Source organism: Syngnathus floridae, chromosome 11, assembly GCF_059516105.1.
Source record: "Syngnathus floridae isolate MCC-2025c chromosome 11, RoL_Sflo_1.0, whole genome shotgun sequence".
NCBI lineage: Eukaryota > Metazoa > Chordata > Actinopteri > Syngnathiformes > Syngnathidae > Syngnathus > Syngnathus floridae.
The window spans coordinates 9,095,906-9,115,660 of record NC_142423.1 but is presented as its reverse complement, the minus strand read 5'-3'; the positions used below and the strand labels follow the sequence as shown (position 1 = coordinate 9,115,660).

Sequence of the window (19,755 nt, the reverse complement as noted above, 5' to 3'; positions counted from 1 at the left end):
GGACTTTGAAATAACAAATGACTTTTGATATATTGCCTAAATACCTTAATGACCCTTAAGGAACTGTGGAATGCATGCCTGATGTTTTTTCTCTGAATCATGGACATGGCCGCAGTCGTCTTGACCGTTCAGTACTTGATTGTATCTTATGTTTTGACTAATGCTAGACGCCAGTTTTTGATTACTACTGAACGTTCTGCACAGAGGGAAATATCTTGACCTAACAAAGAAAAAGATACGGTTGAATGCGGTACGACAGTGTATGTCCGAGATTGGAGGAGAATGTTCACAGGAAGGTCACGTGGAGATAAAACCAGCTGGTGCCAGAAGGAGCCACCCGAGAACTCGGCCAAAGATGATCGCCAAGGCCGAGATACGGGATGGAAGACAACAACCCCCTCCACACACACACACCAACAGCCCCCACCAACACACCGAATCGCCCATAACCAGCACCACTCGCATGGAAGCAGACTCTCCTTCGAACTTGCCCCACCCCGAAGACTCATCGCCCATCAATCCCGGCCCACAATGTGCTACTGAATATAAAACTGATCTAACAACCTTGGACTTTGCCCTTTTCTGAATGGAGACTTTCCGCTCTTGAAGGGCCCAGCGCTGTATTGCACTTTCCTGAAAACAGAGCTTTTTGAACAAGAATTGTGATTGAACTCAACCAAGCTGTCTAAGTCTAATTTCTGCTTCAGTGTCTTTGCATTTTCCTAAATCTGAAGAAATCAAACGAGCACGCAGTGAGTAAATTGAATAACAGGTGATTGGCAAAGGCTTTTGCCGTGAGGCGCAGATAACGCGCTCCCTAAATTGTGGACAAAATCCAACAGTTCCGCTCTATTTTAGAGACGTACTACGTTTTAATGGTCTTATTATAAACTCAGCCTTATCATTTGGTTCTGTTAAGATGCTTTGATTCCTGCTTATATCAGCAAAGTCAGCACATCAAAGATGCGGAATGCATTGGATTTATGGTCGCTCATACGGCCCAACGAAAGGGGGTCCTTGGTTGACGACCGGCCTGTGTTCAAGGGCAACAATGTCACCGGAATTTATATTTATGTTGAAGCATGCCGTGGTTTATCACTAGCAGAGATGTAAAGTCATCATTATAGAAAATGCGGAAAAGGCCAAATGATTGCTTTTGATGTCTTGAAGTGGAGTGCACTCTTGATTTTGTCACAAATAGTTTGAGGTATGGCTATGAGCAATGGATGTAAAGCAGAGACCCCCTCCTGTGACAGAAGTGAGATTCCAATGGGTGTTTAAAAGCACTTGTGACACGTGAATCTGTCGCATCACATTTCTGTCAGATTAGCATCTGCTTTTTGTGGCTTGCAAAACGTCAGAGATTTGCCCTGTGGCGACCTTCCCGTGTCAGGATAACACAGCAGATAGGTGAAATGCTTGGTTTAAAACGCTAATCGGGAGAAGAGAAGACGACACATTGGATGTCGCTACGGATGTTTCCAGTCGCCCTGGCTGATGACTTCTACCATAATGATATTTTGCAAACCGCTGCCATGTCTGATTTGCACATACTTGAAGGCCTTGACGCCTGCAGCATGACCGAGAGCGGCCTTTCATCACCGACGGAGGCTAATGAGACAGAGCGGGAGCCCAGCGCACAATTATGTCAGATTAGGCTGCTCGGCGGGAAGTAGCAGCAGGTAGAAAGGCAAATCGCACCCTCGGAGCACAAAGCGGTTCTCTCTCATTAGCGCCTCACGTCACAGGACGGTGGGTGTGAGGTTAGAGACACAAAACATTGAAGTGAAAATTTTAAATCCTTAGTCCCCACCCCAAAAAAGCAAGCCCTGCACTCCCCCACCTCAACATCCCAAAATAGGAGGTGTATCCCTTCCCTTAAAAACACATAAATAGTAGCAGCAACCAGGTGGAAAATAAGAATGCGAAAATGCCTGACTCAGCGCCTACAGTGCATCTGCTTGCTTTCAGCTGCCTTGCCAGTCACGCTGCGCTGCCTGCTAACAATATGCAGATTAAAGCTCCTAATGTCCAAAACAGACAAGAGGTCAGTGACTCTGAATGGTCCATTTAAGTCGCGATTTATAACAATTGCGCTCGCCAATGTGAATAGTTACGAGCTAGCAACATAAATTCTCACCCTGACCTTGTCCGGCTTTCACCCTCGGTTTGTGTGTTTATAATTAGAAACTCCAAATGTCATAACTCAAGCTAAGTAAAACAGCAGATGTCTCAGATGGAGCCTGTTAAAGTCATTCCGATGAGGCACAATGCTTCGGAAATATTCCGTTATCAGCATTTTTGTTGTTTTTTACTAACATATAAAAATTGTAGTCAAGTTGGGTTGTCATAAGACAAGCTAACGTTCGGATGTTTTGGCCTCTCAAAAGCGGATGGGCTCGTCAATCACACGTGACAAAGTTCTGGAGAGCTTCATGGTTTACAAAGACTTTCATGGTCACATTAATCCTGGGTAGAGGAGCAAAATGAAAGCACACAGTATTTCCCGCTTGATGCAAGACAGGAAACATTTTCGATGCATAATCTGCCATCCCGCCTACGCACTTAAGAGCTGGATATTCATCATAACAGGAGAGTAATAGCATTTAACAAATGGCAACAATCAGACATTGGAAGAAGATGCACATGTGGCTTTGATTTTCTTCCTAATCCTCAGTCAAGTGTTAGGCTAGCACAGCATGAAGGTTCCGCAAATGTTTTTCTTGATCCCAAGTAAAGACAATTCAAGAAGTTTGGGGTGGGGGGGATTTATTTTCACAATGGAGAGGGTTACGGAGGGCATGGCTCTCATGACATTCCTTAATGGTCCTTATTGTGGGCATAAACATTCAATAACTGATTAAATAAATATTTGTGCATGGCAGAAATTTGACTGAGCTCAAAAATAATGCTGATCTCCTAAGTGGGTGCATTTCTCAAACCTGAGACAGACTGATAAAATATACAAAATAAACAACAATCTTCTCCAAAATGATCAAAGCCAGCAATTTCTTTTACAAAATGTTTTTGTTGGATTTTTATCTTCCGCTAACACCATTTCCTTCAAAAGTTCATTTTGTGCTTGGTCTACTCTTCCAAATGACACTTGAAAGGCGCAACTTAAATCCAAGCAATCACAATCCATCACTTTATTATTCCACCCAATTGCAATGTGTCATCATTACCCTTGGAACTCATGACAGGTTAAGTGACATCACGCACCAAAAAAAAGACACACAATCCTGACCCGGCGTTCCTGAACCGTCTTGTCGACGAAGCCGCGACAGATGTGCGGTCACGCTGACCTTGACGAGCCACCTTTGACCGCCGGAAATCTAATCAGCTCATCCTTGAGGTACGAGTAGATGTTTTAAGAGATTCTTCGACCCTCGAGAGACTGGGATAGGCGACTTGAAAGAGCGATGCCTCCGGCCACGGCGACCACAAAAACACATGCCTGAGCGTACAGAGGATTCATTTAGGCGAGAAGTAGGCGAGCATTACAGAACTAGTCGGTCTGTCTGCATTGTTGAGTGGAGGGCTGGTTACAACAGGTTGAGGAACAATTTGACCGAGGAGAGACCACTAGTGAACCCTAAAGTAATTGCACAGTAGAATGTCTATTACAGGTTGAACAGCAAAACATCTGAAATTAGACTACAGCTAGAATCTTAAAAATGCTTACGCTGCGTTTTCTTTTGCCTTGCTGTTCTTGACGTTTCAAGTGAATGTCATGAATCGAACCAAGGATCCTTTTTTCAGATACATTACTTTTGAGGACAAACAGGAAAAATGCATAAATCCTTTCTGAGATACTCATGGAATGCTCTCTCAACATCATCAGCGTAACATCCCAATCGGAAAAGTACCCCCATTTGCAATAAAAATGTCAGTCAGCAGCTCATGTAAGATATCAACAGTAAAAAAGGCATTCCATGTATCTGAACCCATAAAAGTAAGTACAGTCAGGAGGTAATTCACTCCCAAATTCACTAAAGCTTGAAAGATAATGTGTTTTGTGACATCGCAATGACCCCGGCAAGCGGCCCAAATCGTGATTCATACAGACATAAATGGCATTATCAAGAAACAAAAACCTGTTCAAGGCGCAGCTATGAGAACAGTATCGGGTTACGTAGTCTGTCATGACTGTAAATGTCTACTGTCAACTTCGGTATCATCGCCTCATATTCATGTCCCATAACATTCGAAACAGTAAATCAGTTTTATGTTTTGAAGCGCTTTTAGTTTGCTTTCCCAATTCGAATGCGATGGTGGATTTGTAGCGCTATTACGTCTTTGAGTCTGAGGTCTAAAGGTTTTGGAAGCTATTGACCAAAAAATATTTAATGAGCCACAGGTCGCATACTGTTTTGGAACTATTTTAAATGACTTCTTTTGAATTGATGTAAAATAATAAGAAAAAAAAAGTGAGTCATGCCAAATGGTCTAAAGACAATCTGCTCTACAGATGACTGAAAGGATTTAAGTTTGAAAAGTTTCGAGACGAGACGGTTAATCTTTTAAAAGAAGCAGGATTTGCTGCCTTTAAAAAGTCTTAAGAAGCCCACCAACTCCTTCTCGTCGTGTCACCACAGACTTAAGGCACAAAGCGGTAATTATGCCACTGCACTGTACATCTCTTAGACAGAATGACAGCCTGGCATAACTATTGAAAGCAGCAGTAGACTAATCGCAGATTTTGAAAACACATGGGCACACATGGCATAAGCAGACGTAAATTACAGCATGCAAACAAGGGAAAACCACATTAAAAAAAAGCTGTCAAAGGTTAGTGAATGATAACCGGAGCAGCATCTGTTGCTATTTTAAACAACAACACAACGTTGCGTGACAGGCAGCGACTCTTAATAGACAATAGCTGCATCTGACCACATATGAGAGACATTTTCAGTTTCTCGGTAGGTGCTGCTGTTTTAGTTAGCAACAGAATTCAAAATGAATTGAGAAATTATAGTTAACACTCGTTTTCTTCCTGAAAGGAATAAAAGATAGTGTCTTTGGTGGCTAAAACTATTACGGCAATATGTTTCTACCGATGGTAAAAGTATACAGTGTAGCCTAGTACTAGTACTTCATGTGTCAGGGAAGTATGCCTCCACCTCCTCAACTCAAATGAGAGCGGGAGATGAGTTACAACCGCAACGTTCATGGATAGCAGGCACGTGTTTACTGGAAATAAATTCAGCACCCATATTCTATATCACCCCTTCGCCATATGCTGTGTCACATTAAAGAGGAAACATTAGCATCGTGGACGTGCCTTCCCGTGGATAATGAAGCGTGAAGTAATCGGAAGCAACTCAGCTCGGCTTAGGTATCGCTCACGGCTCTGATCACATAAACGGACTGTCACTGCCGGATTGCCTAGGCTTGATCACGAGCGTCTTAACAAGCGCGGAGGGGGCGAATGTTTGTGGTATGGTGTCATGAAGACACATGTGCTGCACCGCAGAGCTCCTGAGAAAACAGAGCAAGGTGGATTTGTCGCCTCAATGTGATCCGAGAGTACAGGGGGATCATTCTCGGACGCTGTCGACATTTGCAGGAATTTCCTGTCGTGTGGTGCGCTATCAGGAAAAAACAACAACCGAGACCTCCGCTGTTTCAGTTTAACAGCCCAAATGCAACAATGCGGTCTCTGTAGATAAAATGTTTGCTCTCTTGGTCAAGAAGCCAAAATGCTGAGGGGCCAAGAATTCCATTCAAGTAGAGAAAGAGGACATCCATCCAGTTTATTTGGTGTTTATTCTTATTTGGGTCGCGAGTGAGCTGGAGCCTACAACCTGGACTGGTCAACATGTAAACGAACAACCACTCACATAATTCCCCGAAATAGTACTCCTAAATCTGTGAGAACAAAACAGTGAGGAATTTAAGACTGTCTGTGTCTGATCTATGCACTAACCTAAGGGCCAGAAAGGGAAGGATTTGCTTTCCCACAAGACAATATTGCCACTCTGGACATGGGGCCTTCTGCTGAAGATGCAGTGATGAGTCATGAGTGTCATGATCAAAACATGAGTGATTTGATTTACAAACATGCATGCTAGATTCCGTTAAGACTCGCAATTGTCAATAGTTACTAGTAGACTTGGATTTAACGACTCTGCACTGAAATTTAGACCTTGAAGTCAACGAATTGTAAATCATACTTTTTTTTTGCATCTGGTTTTCCAGTGTGTCAATTTACGGAGGACTTTTGACTTGCCTGTCTCTTACTGACGCTTGTAAAATGTAATTCGCTGGATTATAAATCTCTGTGTGGTGAATGTGAAGATGAGTAGTTCCAGGCTGTGACTATTATCCAATAAAACACGTAACTGCACATGTTCTAAGAAATATTTCATATACTGCTGTGTCTGTGTGAATAATACAGTGAGGAATTTAAGACAAGGTGCACCCTGTCTGATTTTGATATAAGACGTTTTTTTTTTCCCCACCACAAAACAACATTGCCTCTGTGGACCTGTGACCTTCTGCTTGCAAAATGTTCTCACTTCATCATATTGTCATCATCAACACGAGTTGATCTTTCACCATCAGCTTCTCATTAGTGGGATAGAAAAACCTTGCGCCCGTGCCCAATTTTAAGACACGTGATAGATAAAGTGCATCGGAATTTCAACTCTGGAACGCCACTCACCATACTGGCAGCTGGGCCCGTTAAAACCCGCAGGACACTCGCAGAGCTGGATTGATCCCTCTCGACACTGACCCCCGTTGAAGCACACGCCGTAGCTGCACACAGCTGCGTGACAAAACACAAAAACAAGCAAGGTAGGTGAAACACTTGGCTGATGTCACAACACACTGCGATCAAAGCCTTATCGTCAGCCTGTTGACTCCTCACTAAAGCGGGACTTGGAAACTCCTCCAGAATTTTCACACGTTACTTCCACGTGAAAAAGTCTTGCCTTCCCACAAGGAGATTAGATATGAGCTGAACTTTTAGATGAATGTCGCTGACCCAGTGGTCATGCTAACATTCTAGGAGATGAACTACACGTGTGCTAAGCTCCAACAGCGGTGCTACGTGAAATATCCAAAATGTCCTTATTAAGGCTTAACTAACTATTTGGATTTAGAGAGACATCTGTTTCTCTGCAAAGGGAGTGTAAACAGTGCTTTAGGGTATTAAAAACACACGTTGGATGAGGTGTCTTCACAGCCGGGCTTTAGGGGTATTCATGTCAGCCGGGGGGGAATCACATGGCCACACATCGGAAGAGGACACGACGTGGAGGTCTCTAACAAGCGCAATTGAGTGCAGACTTTGCGAGGGTCCACAGAGGCCAAGGCTCCAGCCAGCCAAAACATCCGCATTTTAGCAGGCGTCAGATAACGGCTGAAAACTCGAGACGGTCATCATCACTCGGACACAAAAGATTCGATGCTATTGGTTAGCCTGTCTTTGGTGTTTTGCATTAAGCTCTATTAAGGAGAGAGAGAACATACTAACTGGATGTGAGAGCTGAGATTCGAACAGCTTGACTGTGAGGCAGATGTGCGAACCACTTGGTCATGGAACTGCACACTTGACTTGCTTGAAGGTTGACTGCTTTCCAGCCAATCGCAAATTACAGTTAGACAACCATTCACACTCACATTCACACCTATGGGCAATTTAGCCTTCATTTATTTTACCATGGATATCTTTGGAATGTGGGAATCAAGCCAGAGTAGATGCCAAAAACCCACTTGCAACTCTTTTTTTTGGGGGGGTGCGGCTTGGGCCCCATCCTGATTAATCTCCCCTGAATTAAAAGCCTAAATGTGGCATTCAACGTGGCATAAAAGTCACTCTCATCCGTCACAGGGCAAATCTGCACTTCACTACAAAGACACCTTCTCCGAGAGGATTAGCGGCGTCCGCAGAGAGCGCCGGCAGACAAAGCGGGGGCAGCGACTCGTGCTGAGCAAACCCAAAAGCCTGAAGCAGGTGTCGCTCTTCCAGCGCACCAAGGGGATGACCACATCGTCACAGTGGCAGCCCGGTGTTTGTTTAGGCTCCGCCGATCTGTTTAACCCTCAGAGAGCGGTCCGGACAGCAGGCGGGGGCCAGTTTCGGAGGCCAATTGACAAGAGAGAAAAGGGGCTCTTAAGTGGTGCCCAGAGATCTACCCTGTACTTTGAGTTTTTGTGAAGCTACATATGAACGCCAACATGCTTCTTTAAAGCTTTTAAAAACCTGTAGTTACAAAACTGGTAAATGGTTACGTTGGATAAACGCACGATGACGATTCGAAAGTGGGTAAGGCCATGCTTGGCGATCTTCAGTGGTCTGAGGTTGGTCTGTTGTAGCCCGACTGTACAATGGGTAAGGTGGATGTTTGGTTTTAAGGACCTCGTTTTCATAACATACCTGTGACATACTTTAGTCAAAATTACCCAACGTTAACAAAAGTTAAAGATACGCCCATTTTTGTCTCAAGTTCATAACTGTTCACCAGAATATACACACGAAAAAATGTTTAGGCACCCAAAGTGTCAAAATTTCATTGTAGAAATTCAGGACAAAGATACGGATATGTAGATGTGACGAGTAACTATGCTGTATAATCTGTGCATTACATTCAAGTGCAAATATTCTTCATTTAATCAGACTCATGATATGTCACGTATGTATTGTTGACTTGGGTCTGTTCATTATTTTTCCGAAATTCCAGTCACGCAAATGTCTATGCATTTGGGTCGGCGTCTATTTGCGTTCAACTACGAGCGATGCCGTCGCTCCGAGTGCCAACAGACTGTTCTATGATACTTACATAAAGACCACCCATTGCTAGACACCATACCATTTCCTTTGTTTGGAGCACTCGACCTGTTTCGCATGTACTACCTCTGCCAGCTCGCTCCTGCCACAAAGGAAGGCCAGTTCCCATTCACCATTTAACCAGAAGGACAAACCGGTGGAGCCATTGTTCTGGACCCCCCCGACCTCTTGCCCGGCCCCCTCCCCAATCACCACCACAAAGCTATTGTTGCAATCAAACAACGTAACCACTCGCTTCCACTCCTGGTTGACCCCGTTTATGCTATGCCGGGCCCGTGGCTCCGGGCAGAGGCAGCTCATTTAAAACTCTCAAGTGGAGGAAGTCGCCATCTCAGAGTCAAGTGCTTTTACTCTTCGTCAGAAGCACATTCAGCAATCGAGACAATTGGAGTCGTCTCGGGAACACACAAGAGTCACCTCGGAGATGTTTAGAGGAACGGGGGGTCTGCACTGTGGCCTTCAAATGTTTTAAAAGTAAGAAAGAGACAGACTGACTGATACATAAATTAACAGATTGATTTGTTTTTATAGCTCTAAATCATCTGTTTTGAAATTTAGGCCACACTAAAAGGAAAAAATAGAGGGAAAAGTCAAATGGGGGAACAATTCATAACATAAAAAAGGCATTTCTTATCAAACCTAAGCTGCACTTTTTTTAGAAGATTTTTTTATTGATTTAGCAAATTAGATTTTGTTTAGAAAAAGTGTCTTTTCAGTCACAAAGTAAAAGGACTACAGAGTCGATGTGTAACACTATGCCACGAAACCTACATTTAGGCAACTACAATGGGGTCAAAGATAAGAAGGAAAATGGCTAGCTAATGACAGATGTTACTATGTGACCTTCAGCCACTTCTGAGCCTTTATGTGTGCTGGACCTACAATGTGATTAGCCAGCCTCTCAATAACAGCACGTCATCTGCCTAATGAGCTCACACTGATTGTTTGGGAGGTAACACTCACACACATAAACACGCACGGAAAAAATGAAAATATCGCAACACGGTGGGAGGATCGCAGGGCAATCTGGCATTTATCCTGGTTCAGCGGCTCGGAGAAAGAGACGATTAGTTCATCCCGTCTCCAAGCGCTGAAACATATTTGGTTACGGAGATAAAAGCCCTTTCGGAGGGGCAGCCATTGTACCGCGAAAAGAGGAGATAACCCCCTCTTGTCTACTCGAACGAGGGAGACACTGGGAAGTCCTGACTCTCCAAGAATGTCTTTTAAGATCATTTGTTGGTGACAGTGTTAAAACACAGCAGACTTGGTTAAGGAGGACCAATCGTTCCCACAATAGCAGGCTTTGGCTTTTAGCAGTTGCTCATTAGCCTTGTTTAAACAGAACAGATTTAGTATATACTACAGAAAATAGGCAGGAAAATTGGCTATTGCCTATTTAATGCAAATTCCGATCATTTACAGAACCAGGCATATTTTCACAAAGCAGATAATTGTTGCCAGACAGCAATAATGGCTTTCGAAAAAGGGTGGCAAAAGTAAGCGTACTGTCAAGTATTAAACTTCACACCCCTGTCCCTGGCAATGTGGAATTTCCTTAAAGACATGCGGTGCCGCCTTGTTTGGCAGGCAAGGCAGAGAATTAACGGGTAGACTTTGTCCCGATCCCATTCTGTTTTGGTGCTGTTTATACAGAAGGGCGGTTGAGTTAAAAAGAGCAAAAGACAAAGAGTGGGGGTTACGATACGCCAACTTCATCTCAAGGGAAACATGTGAAATTCATAAATAAGAGGCGTGGTGAGTCTACGTGTGAGTGTCTGGGCGTGAGCTGCGGTCGCCAGCAGTTCCTGCACGAGTTGATTTTACTGTCATTCACCCAGCGCTAAATGGCAAACCATTGTCTAAAAACTCATCTACATGATCGTTAGATGGATATTTTTCATATGAACATCGTACTTACGATAAAGGCAACCGGCTTCACCATTGAGTTGAGACCATCCGGAGCAGCACTTGTAGACAGTGTTTTGATCCTGTCGGTACATTTGTCTGTACGCGGTGTAGTACGCCGTCCTGTCAGCATAAAACAACACAAGCACTCACAATAATGAAGAATAGACCTGCTATCAATCAGTCAATAATAAAGGGTTGTTTTCTCAATGCTTTTATTCGCCACACATTTCCCAGACACGTCTGATTCTTCTTTGGAGAATAGTGTTGGATCCCCTCTACTTTTGGGACCCCTCTCATTGCCGACCCGCCACGGTCATTAAGCCTCGTGACAACATGCTTTTGTTTACAACAAGTAATTGTAGCCCTCGGCGGCCTTCAAAGCAAGGAGTGAGAAACTCTGACGTGGGATGACTCAGGCACCGTGTTACCATAAGGACTCTTTGTGGAATGTTGACTGTGGAGACTTTTGTGTTTAATAGCTGGTTGGGTTGAGTGGGGGAGAACTGGGAGTAGTGGGGGGGGGTTACACCTTGCACTTAAATTTAAGACGACTGTCATTAGAGAGGACAAGTCCGTGAGAGAGCAAGAAACGTGAAAAAGATGAAGGGAGGAGAAATGATGGCAGGATTAAAGAAGTGATGTTCCTCACCTCCTCTCATATCCTAAACACCACGACTGTCCCACGCAGCCTTGCTTCCACACTTTGACCATGCGTGTGAAAGCCTGCACGCACGGCTGCCTCTGGGCGACCAGCATCATCTCCTGCTCCATGCAAACATTTGGCCTGCGAGGAAAGGGAAGAACATTTTTAAGGTGTCAAAAGGTACACTACAAAGCCATCACTGAGTGGGAGATGAACCCACACTTGCTGTGACCCCTTCAACTTTCATTTGCAGATTTTTTTTTTTCTAGCGCACACAGCAAGTAGGACAGGTGGCAGTCTAAAGTAAGACAGTCAAGTCTTTTTAAAATAGCCGCGAAGCCGAGTAAGGAAGACTTAGAATATGCAAACGTCACACTTTGAACCCAGAACCTCACAACAGATTTTAATTGCTCTTATCCTTTTATAATATTTTAGTTTTTTTTAAATTTGACTTTAAAGCAATAAACAACATGTTGTTTAAAACCTTCCCTTGGCAAACTTGTGCTTGAGGGGCACTTTTTTATTATTTTTTACTAGTTTTAAACCAAAACAAATGCCAGGACATTTGAGATTAATAAAAATAAAAAAGTCCATGTTTGTTTTGGTTACGTCTCATGCTGTTATTGGCCATAATGTAATTCTAATTAATAGCCAATTAAAATCAAAGGAAAATGACATTTTTGCTCATTTTAGCATTTTGCTGACATTTTTATTTTATCAATAAACTTTAAGATTTAATTGGCTTAATGAATACATTTGTTAGTGTTACTTAAACATAATCAGCTAGTGGGTTTGCACAAATGCACTAGTCCGACAGGAACCTGTTGCATATCGTGCAAAACACAATAATGGAGTATACCGGTTACTTACATGGACGGCTGAAGCCTGTTGGAGTTGCCATACCGGTCGGCATGGGCTCCTTGAACAAACACTAAAACCAAAAATGATAAAAACACACTCTCCATAATCCTCCTCCTCTTTTTGGTTTTAAACACGCGATTTACTCACACGCGCGCTCATGAGTGTAAAAATGACCAATTAACGCTCCAAAAATAACGGTTTGAAATTCTGTTCAGACACGTGAAGTGATGTTCTGCCTGGAAATGTGCCAATTATTCCAAATGATGACGTAGGCAATAAGCGCATGGATCAGCTTCCACGCTTGTGTGCGTGACACACTGTGTGCCAGAAACCAGACAGCAAACAGAAGCGCATCCACACTTGCTCCCTGCAGATGTTTCACCAAGGGAAGAAAAAAAAAAAGTCGTGGAGGAGGCGCCCTCCATTCACTTGGTAATGTGCGTGTACGTGTGTCCCACGCGCACACGCGCACACACTCTGCAGTGCGCAAAATGTACTGCAAACACTTCAACATGTTTATTTAGGTAGTAAAACAGCTTTTAATTCTTTAAACAGATGTTTGTTTACCCTTACGCAAAAATAAAAATACTCAATAAATATTTAAACCAAATATAAATCAGTGATTCTCAACTTAGTTGGTCAGGACAAATAAAGTGGGTCAAAGATCCATATCTGGTGGCTATTTAAAAAAAATGACAGATTTGTATTGTGAGTTTTTGAAAACTGTTTAGAAGTTTACCAAGTTCGCACATGAAATGTGCAATGTTGGGTAAGCATAAGAACTATTCTTAATCACCAGCAACTCAGCCTTCAGTCATAGCTATCAATAAAAAATAGCTAAATTTATTATTAAAACCATATACAACTCCTAAAAGTTTACAAGTGACATTATTATCAAAATGCCATACAAGAAAGTTTAAAAAGTGCATTTATAGAATTATTTTGCCACCCTTAGATGAAAGTAATTCCGAGCCTTCCATAAAGTCATCTAATGGCCAGTTTGTGGCGTGGGGGCAAACAGCTGACTGTGCGGTCAAGAGGTCAGCGGCTGCCGCTGTTCCTGTAAACAAAGCTTTCATTGCTCACATGTGTGCTCGTGACCCCCAAAGAGAGGCGGGTCACTGCTGAAAGGCCCTCAGAGGACACAGCGTTAGCTACATGACATTCGAATTAGGACACAAGACAGCTAATGTCTCTGCTATTTATACAAACTGAAAGGTGCATCCATGTAAACATGGAAAGTCCACACTTTTCCCAAACAGGTGCTGGTTTTATTTTTTGGGCCATACAGGGATTCTCAGCGTGCAATGAGCGAGTTCGCACAATGCAAAATAAACGAAAAGGCACACTATATATGACAGGTAGCCCCACAAGTAATGGAGATGATTAATCCAAGGTTATGCTGGCCCCATACGAATTCAGTCGGGCCAAAATTTCAAGTCAAGCCGACGAGCAGGGAACACTGCTGAAATAAAGCTAATTGGCTCCCTCTAGTGAGACTTTAAGGTGTAACAGCTATCTGCCGACTCCAATGGAGGCGGGGTTACGCACATCTAGTTGTTTCAACGACGCTGTGCCATACGAACTTTGAACTAAACGACCATGCAGTGCGTAATAACAGCGCGACTCGTCTCGCCACGCAAATCCCATTTTATAGCGAGCGCGCTCTGCAGTAAGCTTACATTTAAGTTTGTGCATTGGCGGAACATGTCCACGACGCGACCGGTTACTTTGCTCGGCACCATGGCCTTCGGAGGCCGGGCGGACGCTGAGCAAAGTCTGGAGATGACCAAGACGTTCCTGGACCGGGGACACAAACAATTGGACACGGCCTTTATGTACATGGACGGAAAGTCGGAGAGCATCATGGGAGGCATGAACCTCCCCAAAACAGGTCGAGTAGAAAACTAGTCGACTATTTCGTTCTGCGCTTTCCTCTTTGTCTGCTGCAACCAAACGTAGCAAAAATGAATGCAGACGTGCCAAACACTAGAAACAAGTCCTATAAGTAATTTTAAAATACACATTGTAGAAACTGAATAGTGTACATTGTTGTTAACTTATATTTTTATATTTATCCATACAATATATGGAGCATCTTGTGTTTGTCAAAGTTTTCCATTGTTTTGATTGCAAACGCGCTGTAATATGCAAGTGACATATTTTTACTGCACACTGCTACTTCTACTTGCAAAATGACGATATTTTCTTTTTGTGATTGCTGTACGCATAACCTGTAGCACTTGCAATTTAAAAAATACAGCATGCATTTCTGTAGATATTTCCACAAACTAGATAAACTACTACTACATGTAAGTTGCAAAACTACAGTACTGCAACGTGAAACAAACAAAACGGAGGACCGATTTTTTTTTTTTCTTTTAATGCAGTCAGCATTGCCACCAAGGCAAACCCGTGGGACGGGAAGACGTTGAAACCGGAAAGTGTGCGCTCTCAACTGGCGACTTCCCTCAAGCGTCTGCAGACAGACTCTGTGGACCTCTTCTACCTTCACGCGCCCGACCACGTCAATCCGATTGTGGACACCTTGCGGGCTTGCGACGAGCTCCACAAAGAGGCGAACAAAAACGTTTTATTCAGTAAACAATCATTGCGACAGTTCCCTGTGCAGTTAATAATTATCTTAAACATTTCTCCCTCAGGGGAAATTCAAGGAGTTCGGACTGTCCAACTATGCATCATGGGAAGTGGCTGAAATCGTGTGCCTGTGCAGACAGAATGACTGGATTGTGCCCACAGTGTATCAGGTCATTCAATTTGCAAAAGGTTTTGTTCTGCTTAAATACTGACCCCAAATCGATTGAAACACAATGCGTACACAAAAATGCAAATATAAAAATCTGGTTGGCTGTTATTACTTTTTCTGTTCACAAGAGAGCGTGTTATATCTGCTACCGAAATGATTGTCACTTTTTGTTGGATAATGAGTTAAAATGTATTTGGAATCTTTTGGACAGAATTTCCAAATGCTGTGTTAAACTACTGGAATAGGAAGAGTTCCAATAAACAAAGTGCTGTGTTTCACAGGGGATGTACAACGCCACAACCAGACAAGTCGAGACAGAGTTACTACCCTGTTTGAGGTACTTTGGGTTGAAGTTCTACGCATACAACCCACTCGCAGGTATACTACTAGTTGAAATGGAGTCTGACATTACTGTTTTGCATTTTTACTCCAATTACAATTTGTAATTTTATTTTTTTTAACCCATTAAACACTTTCTTTCTCGAAAATGACTTGGCAAGACATCATAAAGTTGATGTTTGGTTTCTCTCTGTAAGGTGGCCTTCTGACTGGAAAGTATCACTATGAGGACAAAGATGCATCTCAGCCAGCAGGGAGATTCTTTGGTAACAATTGGGCTGCAGTTTACAGGGACAGGTAAATTTCAAGTGCTTCTTGTTTATTCTGCCTCCACCCACATTTTTTTTTTTTCATTTACTAGTTGAAGGTTGCTGTCATTTGATCAGAGATTTAATGATTTGTAAATGTTGCCACTTGAAGAGGAGAAACTTTGTTCTAGTTTGTTAAAATAAAAAAAAAAGTACTTATCGTTTTTCATGTTGTGTAGGTACTGGAAGCAGAGTCACTTCCAAGCTATAGAAGTGGTCCAAAAGGCCTTGGAGGTAGCATACGGGCCAACGCCGCCCACTCTGTTGTCCGCCGCCATGCGCTGGATGTACCACCACTCCCAGCTCAAGGTGCCGCAGACACTCACGGATCACTACAGGTGCGTACAACTACCAATTGAGTTATCGTAAGATGTCTTACTCGTTTTAAGGGCGAATTTGGTGACGGCGTCATCATCGGTATGTCCACGGTGGAGCAGCTCAGAGAGAATCTAGCCGCCGCGGAGGAAGGGCCTCTGGATGAGAGGGTGGTGAAGGCCTTCGGGGACGCTTGGAACCTGGTCGCTCATGAGTGTCCGAAATATTTCCGATAGGTGACGTGGAATTAGGAGTTAGGGATGTTGAGCTTTTGGGTGAAATTTAGAAAATGGACAGAAAATGCACTGCAAGCTTTTCAGGTGAACTTAAGTTGACCTTTTGTAGGTGTCTTAAGTGTCATCAGCAGGACTGGAATACTTTAGAAACGGTTCAATTAAAGTCACTTAAAAAGAAAAGAAATACCACCCTAAAGCCCAATATCTCCGAATTTTTGAGTTTTTGGGGGGGGGGAAAATGTGAAATGGCCTTCGGAGGACATTATAACGGTTCTCACTTATTTTCAGATCAAACCTAATTTGACTTTTCACACGTTATCCTCCCTTCCCCCTTTCAGTCTAAGCAAATTGTAAAATCAATTGTACAGCACACAGTTTAGTTTTCTAAAACGGATGATATTTCATTTTCATATTTCATCTGATTTCTAATGAAAGATAGTGCAGTTGTATAATGTGAAGCATTTCTCTGTGCAAACCAGTACTTCTTTGAGCCATATTTCAGTCCAGAGCCAAAAGGACAAGGTAGAAGATGTAAGTACATGTTTTGGGATGGCAATAAAACATGTCCAGATTATTTCAAAATCCTGATGTGAAGTATACAAATAAAAACAAGATGAAGAAACAAAAAAACCTGACATCTTTCACTTCCCCTCCTTCTCGCATTCTAAGACCTCAAACGTGCTCTTGTCTCTCAAAACTATGCCATGTCGATACCTAACAATTTATAAGAACAAAATGATGTTTTTTGTTATCCATAAAAATAAATCTACAATAAAAACAATCAGTACTAGGTGCAGCTTGTTTTAAAAGTAAAGTTCTTCAACACTCATAAATACTGAACAGCGATATCACTGCTGGTATCCCAGAGTCTCCAAGACAGTTAATTTTTATGATTTTTAATTTTAAAAAATGTGTAGTTGGCATTTGAAATACGAACCATATCTCAAAAACAAAAAATCATTTTGAGAATATTTTAGTCCAGACCTAAAAAGTTAAGTTGTGTGTGTACATGTTTTGTGGATGAAAACACTATGGTCCAGATGATTCCGAAATCCTGATATATTTAAAAAAAAAAGAAAAAATATGAAGATAAAAAACCTGCACAATCTCCTTTCAATCTCCATCCTCCTCCTGCTCGTCTTCTTCGCTTTTGTTGTCCTCGATGTCCTGCTTGGGCTCTTCCTGGCCCTCAAAGATCTCAAACGCGCCTGTTTCAGAGCTCCACATGCATTTGATCGTCACTCGGAACTCTGCCATCTCAATACCCAACAATTTCTGTGCACAAAAACAATTAAAAAAAAAAAATCCAGGTTTAAAAAAAATAAAATAAACCAAAAAATAAATCTGTAATTTGGCCAGGTTTGTTTGCTTGTTTGTTGTGGTACCACCGTACCATATTCTGTCCTCAACTCACCAGAATACGCGCCTGTTCAGGGGTAAGGATATCGCCATGCTTGCAGACTGTGTGGTCCTTCAGTAGTGTCACCACACCTACAAAATAATAATAAAAAACTAAATACATCCACATAGCCATAAAAAGTCAGTCTGTTATTTGCTGCATATTCGTACCCTTCTTGAGCGCAGTGGGGAGGCCCAGCTGCCTCAGCTGAGGCTCCATTGAGTGCGTGAAGTGCTCCAACGGACCCTCATCCAGACTCACGTCCATCTGAGCCACATTACCTGACCGTGCATAATCCATCTCTTTGTGATGATTGAAATACCTGTGAGGGGGAAAGAAAAAAAAAAAAAAAACAACACCCACACAAATTATAAATCGGCATTAAATTCAGTCAACCTTGATTAGAACAGTATTATTCACATTAAAATATGAGGCCCCTTATATTTACTATACTAGTAATATATAATTTTTTTTTTTATTAACACCGTTTTACAATCAACGGCTAGTTTTAAAATATATGCATTAAAATCGTTATAATGTAAACAAGCATTCTCTGCTAATACTACAAAACTACTTATTTCCATTCTTTTTTCTATGAAGACTTAATTATTTTCAAATACTTCCCCACTTAGATCTAAGTTTAAAATATGTTCCTTTAATAAAGAGAGAAACAAATATTAAGAATACTGTATTGCATATTGCACTAGTAGTAATGTTTTAAAACTTTTTGTACGATTTGCTTACTCTTGCACCTCCTCCTTGGTTTTATTAGTGAAAAGTACTCCCACTTCGCCTCGTAGATGCTTGCTGACCTGCAAAGTTGACACAAGGACGAAACCCTAATAGTGAACTGTCAAGCAACAATTTTAACGTTACCATGACTCTTATTTTGACTGATGATTCCTACCTGACATAAATTGTCCCTGTATTCATCAGTTTGTCCTTTCCCAATGGCAATTATCATGACTTTGTTTTTTCCAAAAAAGAATCTGTGGGGGAAGAGGGGGGAAAAATAATTTGTAAAATGTCAATAAACAATTTAGAATGATTGGAATGACTCATTTCTTAATAAGGATGAATATTTGCAATTGAAATGTTTGACGAGATTTCACAGTTTGTCCATTTACACTCCCCTGCTTCACAAATATTTATTTAAATATTTTGGTTACCTGCTATGTTTCCAGGCTGTCCTGATGTCTTTCAGTTTATTATTCCTCACGTTAGCCACGGAGAAGATGAACAAATATTTGTAGGTGTCGACACATTTCCGTAACTAGAGGGACAACATAAAGCCAAATCAGATGGTAGCGTACTTACAAAACAGTCATTGAATGATTTACCTCTTCTATTAGTTTCTGTTTGGATTCGAGTCCCTTCTTAGCTGTTTTAGTCAAAGAAACTGAGGGAAAAAGCAAATGAATGTCATTGAGTGAACCAGAAGAATGCAACAATACAGATTAGCATGCGACAGTCCTTTCTATTTACACTGAGGCGTCAGTTGCTCCGCTTGCAAATACAGTACAACAAGTTTAGACATTTAACGACAAACATGTTTTTGTACTTACTTTTCTTATCCCTCTTCGACTTCGGCATGGTTGCTTTCCACAACGCCCACGTGAACGTAAAGGACCCTAAATGTTTCCCTCAAGTGAAGCTTGCCCACAAGTGCCTGACTGAAAATGTATATTTAAAAAAATATATAATGTTGAATTTTAATGTGCAGCAGATTCAACAGTTATCACTTTGTTCTTTATGTTCTGTTTTCCTATTCCAAGCGAGCTTGTAAATTCAACGGCACTATGTAACTTACTTTTCTCATTTAAGTTGCTGATGCGACAAGGGGATACCGTCGTCTGCCTGAGCGAAAAGGAAATAAATGCTTTCACTATCGCATTGAAACGCTAGGGGGAGCTCGACTACACGCATGAACATGCACGGAAGCGTACATATAAGTACAGTGAAGTATACTGCAGCACGCCCGCAATTCTCGTGAGGATGAGCAGTTTAGAAGATGAATGATTTGTTTAAGATTATTACAATGTCTGCATATTTAATTTAGATTACAATGCTACTAAATGTAATTTAATCAATTAGAATGCAGCGAGACTTCAACATATTGTTAAAATCCCATAGAAATGTTATCTTATTTATTTATTAACACTGTAAACATCACTTATTC

At 41.9% G+C, this 19,755-nt stretch overlaps 3 protein-coding genes across 3 annotated transcripts in view; 1 reads left to right on the top strand and 2 right to left on the bottom strand.

The window, feature by feature from the left end:
- Nucleotides 1-12,625, bottom strand: part of megf6b (multiple EGF-like-domains 6b) — a 40,683-nt gene extending 28,058 nt beyond the window's left edge. The window contains exons 1-4 of the mRNA XM_088390900.1: nucleotides 12,222-12,625; nucleotides 11,358-11,492; nucleotides 10,719-10,828; nucleotides 6,668-6,772 (exon numbers count right to left, since the gene is read on the bottom strand). Of these exons, the coding sequence (XP_088247026.1) occupies nucleotides 6,668-6,772; nucleotides 10,719-10,828; nucleotides 11,358-11,492; nucleotides 12,222-12,316 (445 nt within the window). The 5' untranslated portion in view covers nucleotides 12,317-12,625. The remainder of the gene's footprint in view (nucleotides 1-6,667; nucleotides 6,773-10,718; nucleotides 10,829-11,357; nucleotides 11,493-12,221) is intronic.
- A 1,144-nt stretch (nucleotides 12,626-13,769) lies between these two features.
- On the top strand, nucleotides 13,770-16,958 carry akr7a3 (aldo-keto reductase family 7, member A3 (aflatoxin aldehyde reductase)). The gene is made up of 7 exons (XM_088390908.1): nucleotides 13,770-14,106; nucleotides 14,603-14,790; nucleotides 14,876-14,980; nucleotides 15,261-15,357; nucleotides 15,516-15,615; nucleotides 15,806-15,935; nucleotides 16,016-16,958. The coding sequence occupies exons 1-7, from the start codon at nucleotides 13,815-13,817 to the stop codon at nucleotides 16,175-16,177; spliced, it is 1,074 nt and encodes a 357-aa protein (XP_088247034.1). The 5' UTR covers nucleotides 13,770-13,814; the 3' UTR covers nucleotides 16,178-16,958.
- mrto4 (MRT4 homolog, ribosome maturation factor) lies at nucleotides 16,407-19,251 on the bottom strand. Its single transcript, XM_088390909.1, has 8 exons — nucleotides 19,142-19,251; nucleotides 18,917-18,975; nucleotides 18,746-18,849; nucleotides 18,484-18,565; nucleotides 18,321-18,388; nucleotides 17,747-17,898; nucleotides 17,592-17,668; nucleotides 16,407-17,452 (listed from the first exon to the last, which is right to left on the bottom strand). Exons 1-8 carry the CDS (start codon nucleotides 19,167-19,169, stop codon nucleotides 17,291-17,293), a joined length of 732 nt encoding a protein of 243 aa, XP_088247035.1. The 5' UTR covers nucleotides 19,170-19,251; the 3' UTR covers nucleotides 16,407-17,290.
- Nucleotides 19,252-19,755: the final 504 nt, after the last annotated feature.

What these genes read in the sequence shown, in the direction of transcription:
- akr7a3 (XM_088390908.1), top strand. Translation starts at nt 13,815, where the DNA reads ATGCAGTGCGTAATAACAGCGCGACTCGTCTCGCCACGCAAATCCCAT. An exon ending in GCGACGAGCTCCACAAAGAG is followed by an intron (nt 14,791 to 14,875) that starts GCGAACAAAAAC and finishes TTTCTCCCTCAG; the next exon opens with GGGAAATTCAAGGAGTTCGG. An exon ending in GCTGCAGTTTACAGGGACAG is followed by an intron (nt 15,616 to 15,805) that starts GTAAATTTCAAG and finishes CATGTTGTGTAG; the next exon opens with GTACTGGAAGCAGAGTCACT.
- mrto4 (XM_088390909.1), bottom strand. Translation starts at nt 19,169, where the DNA reads ATGCCGAAGTCGAAGAGGGATAAGAAAA. An exon ending in GTCGAAGAGGGATAAGAAAA is followed by an intron (nt 18,976 to 19,141) that starts GTAAGTACAAAA and finishes TTTTTCCCTCAG; the next exon opens with TTTCTTTGACTAAAACAGCT. An exon ending in CTGAACAGGCGCGTATTCTG is followed by an intron (nt 17,453 to 17,591) that starts GTGAGTTGAGGA and finishes TTTTGTGCACAG; the next exon opens with AAATTGTTGGGTATTGAGAT.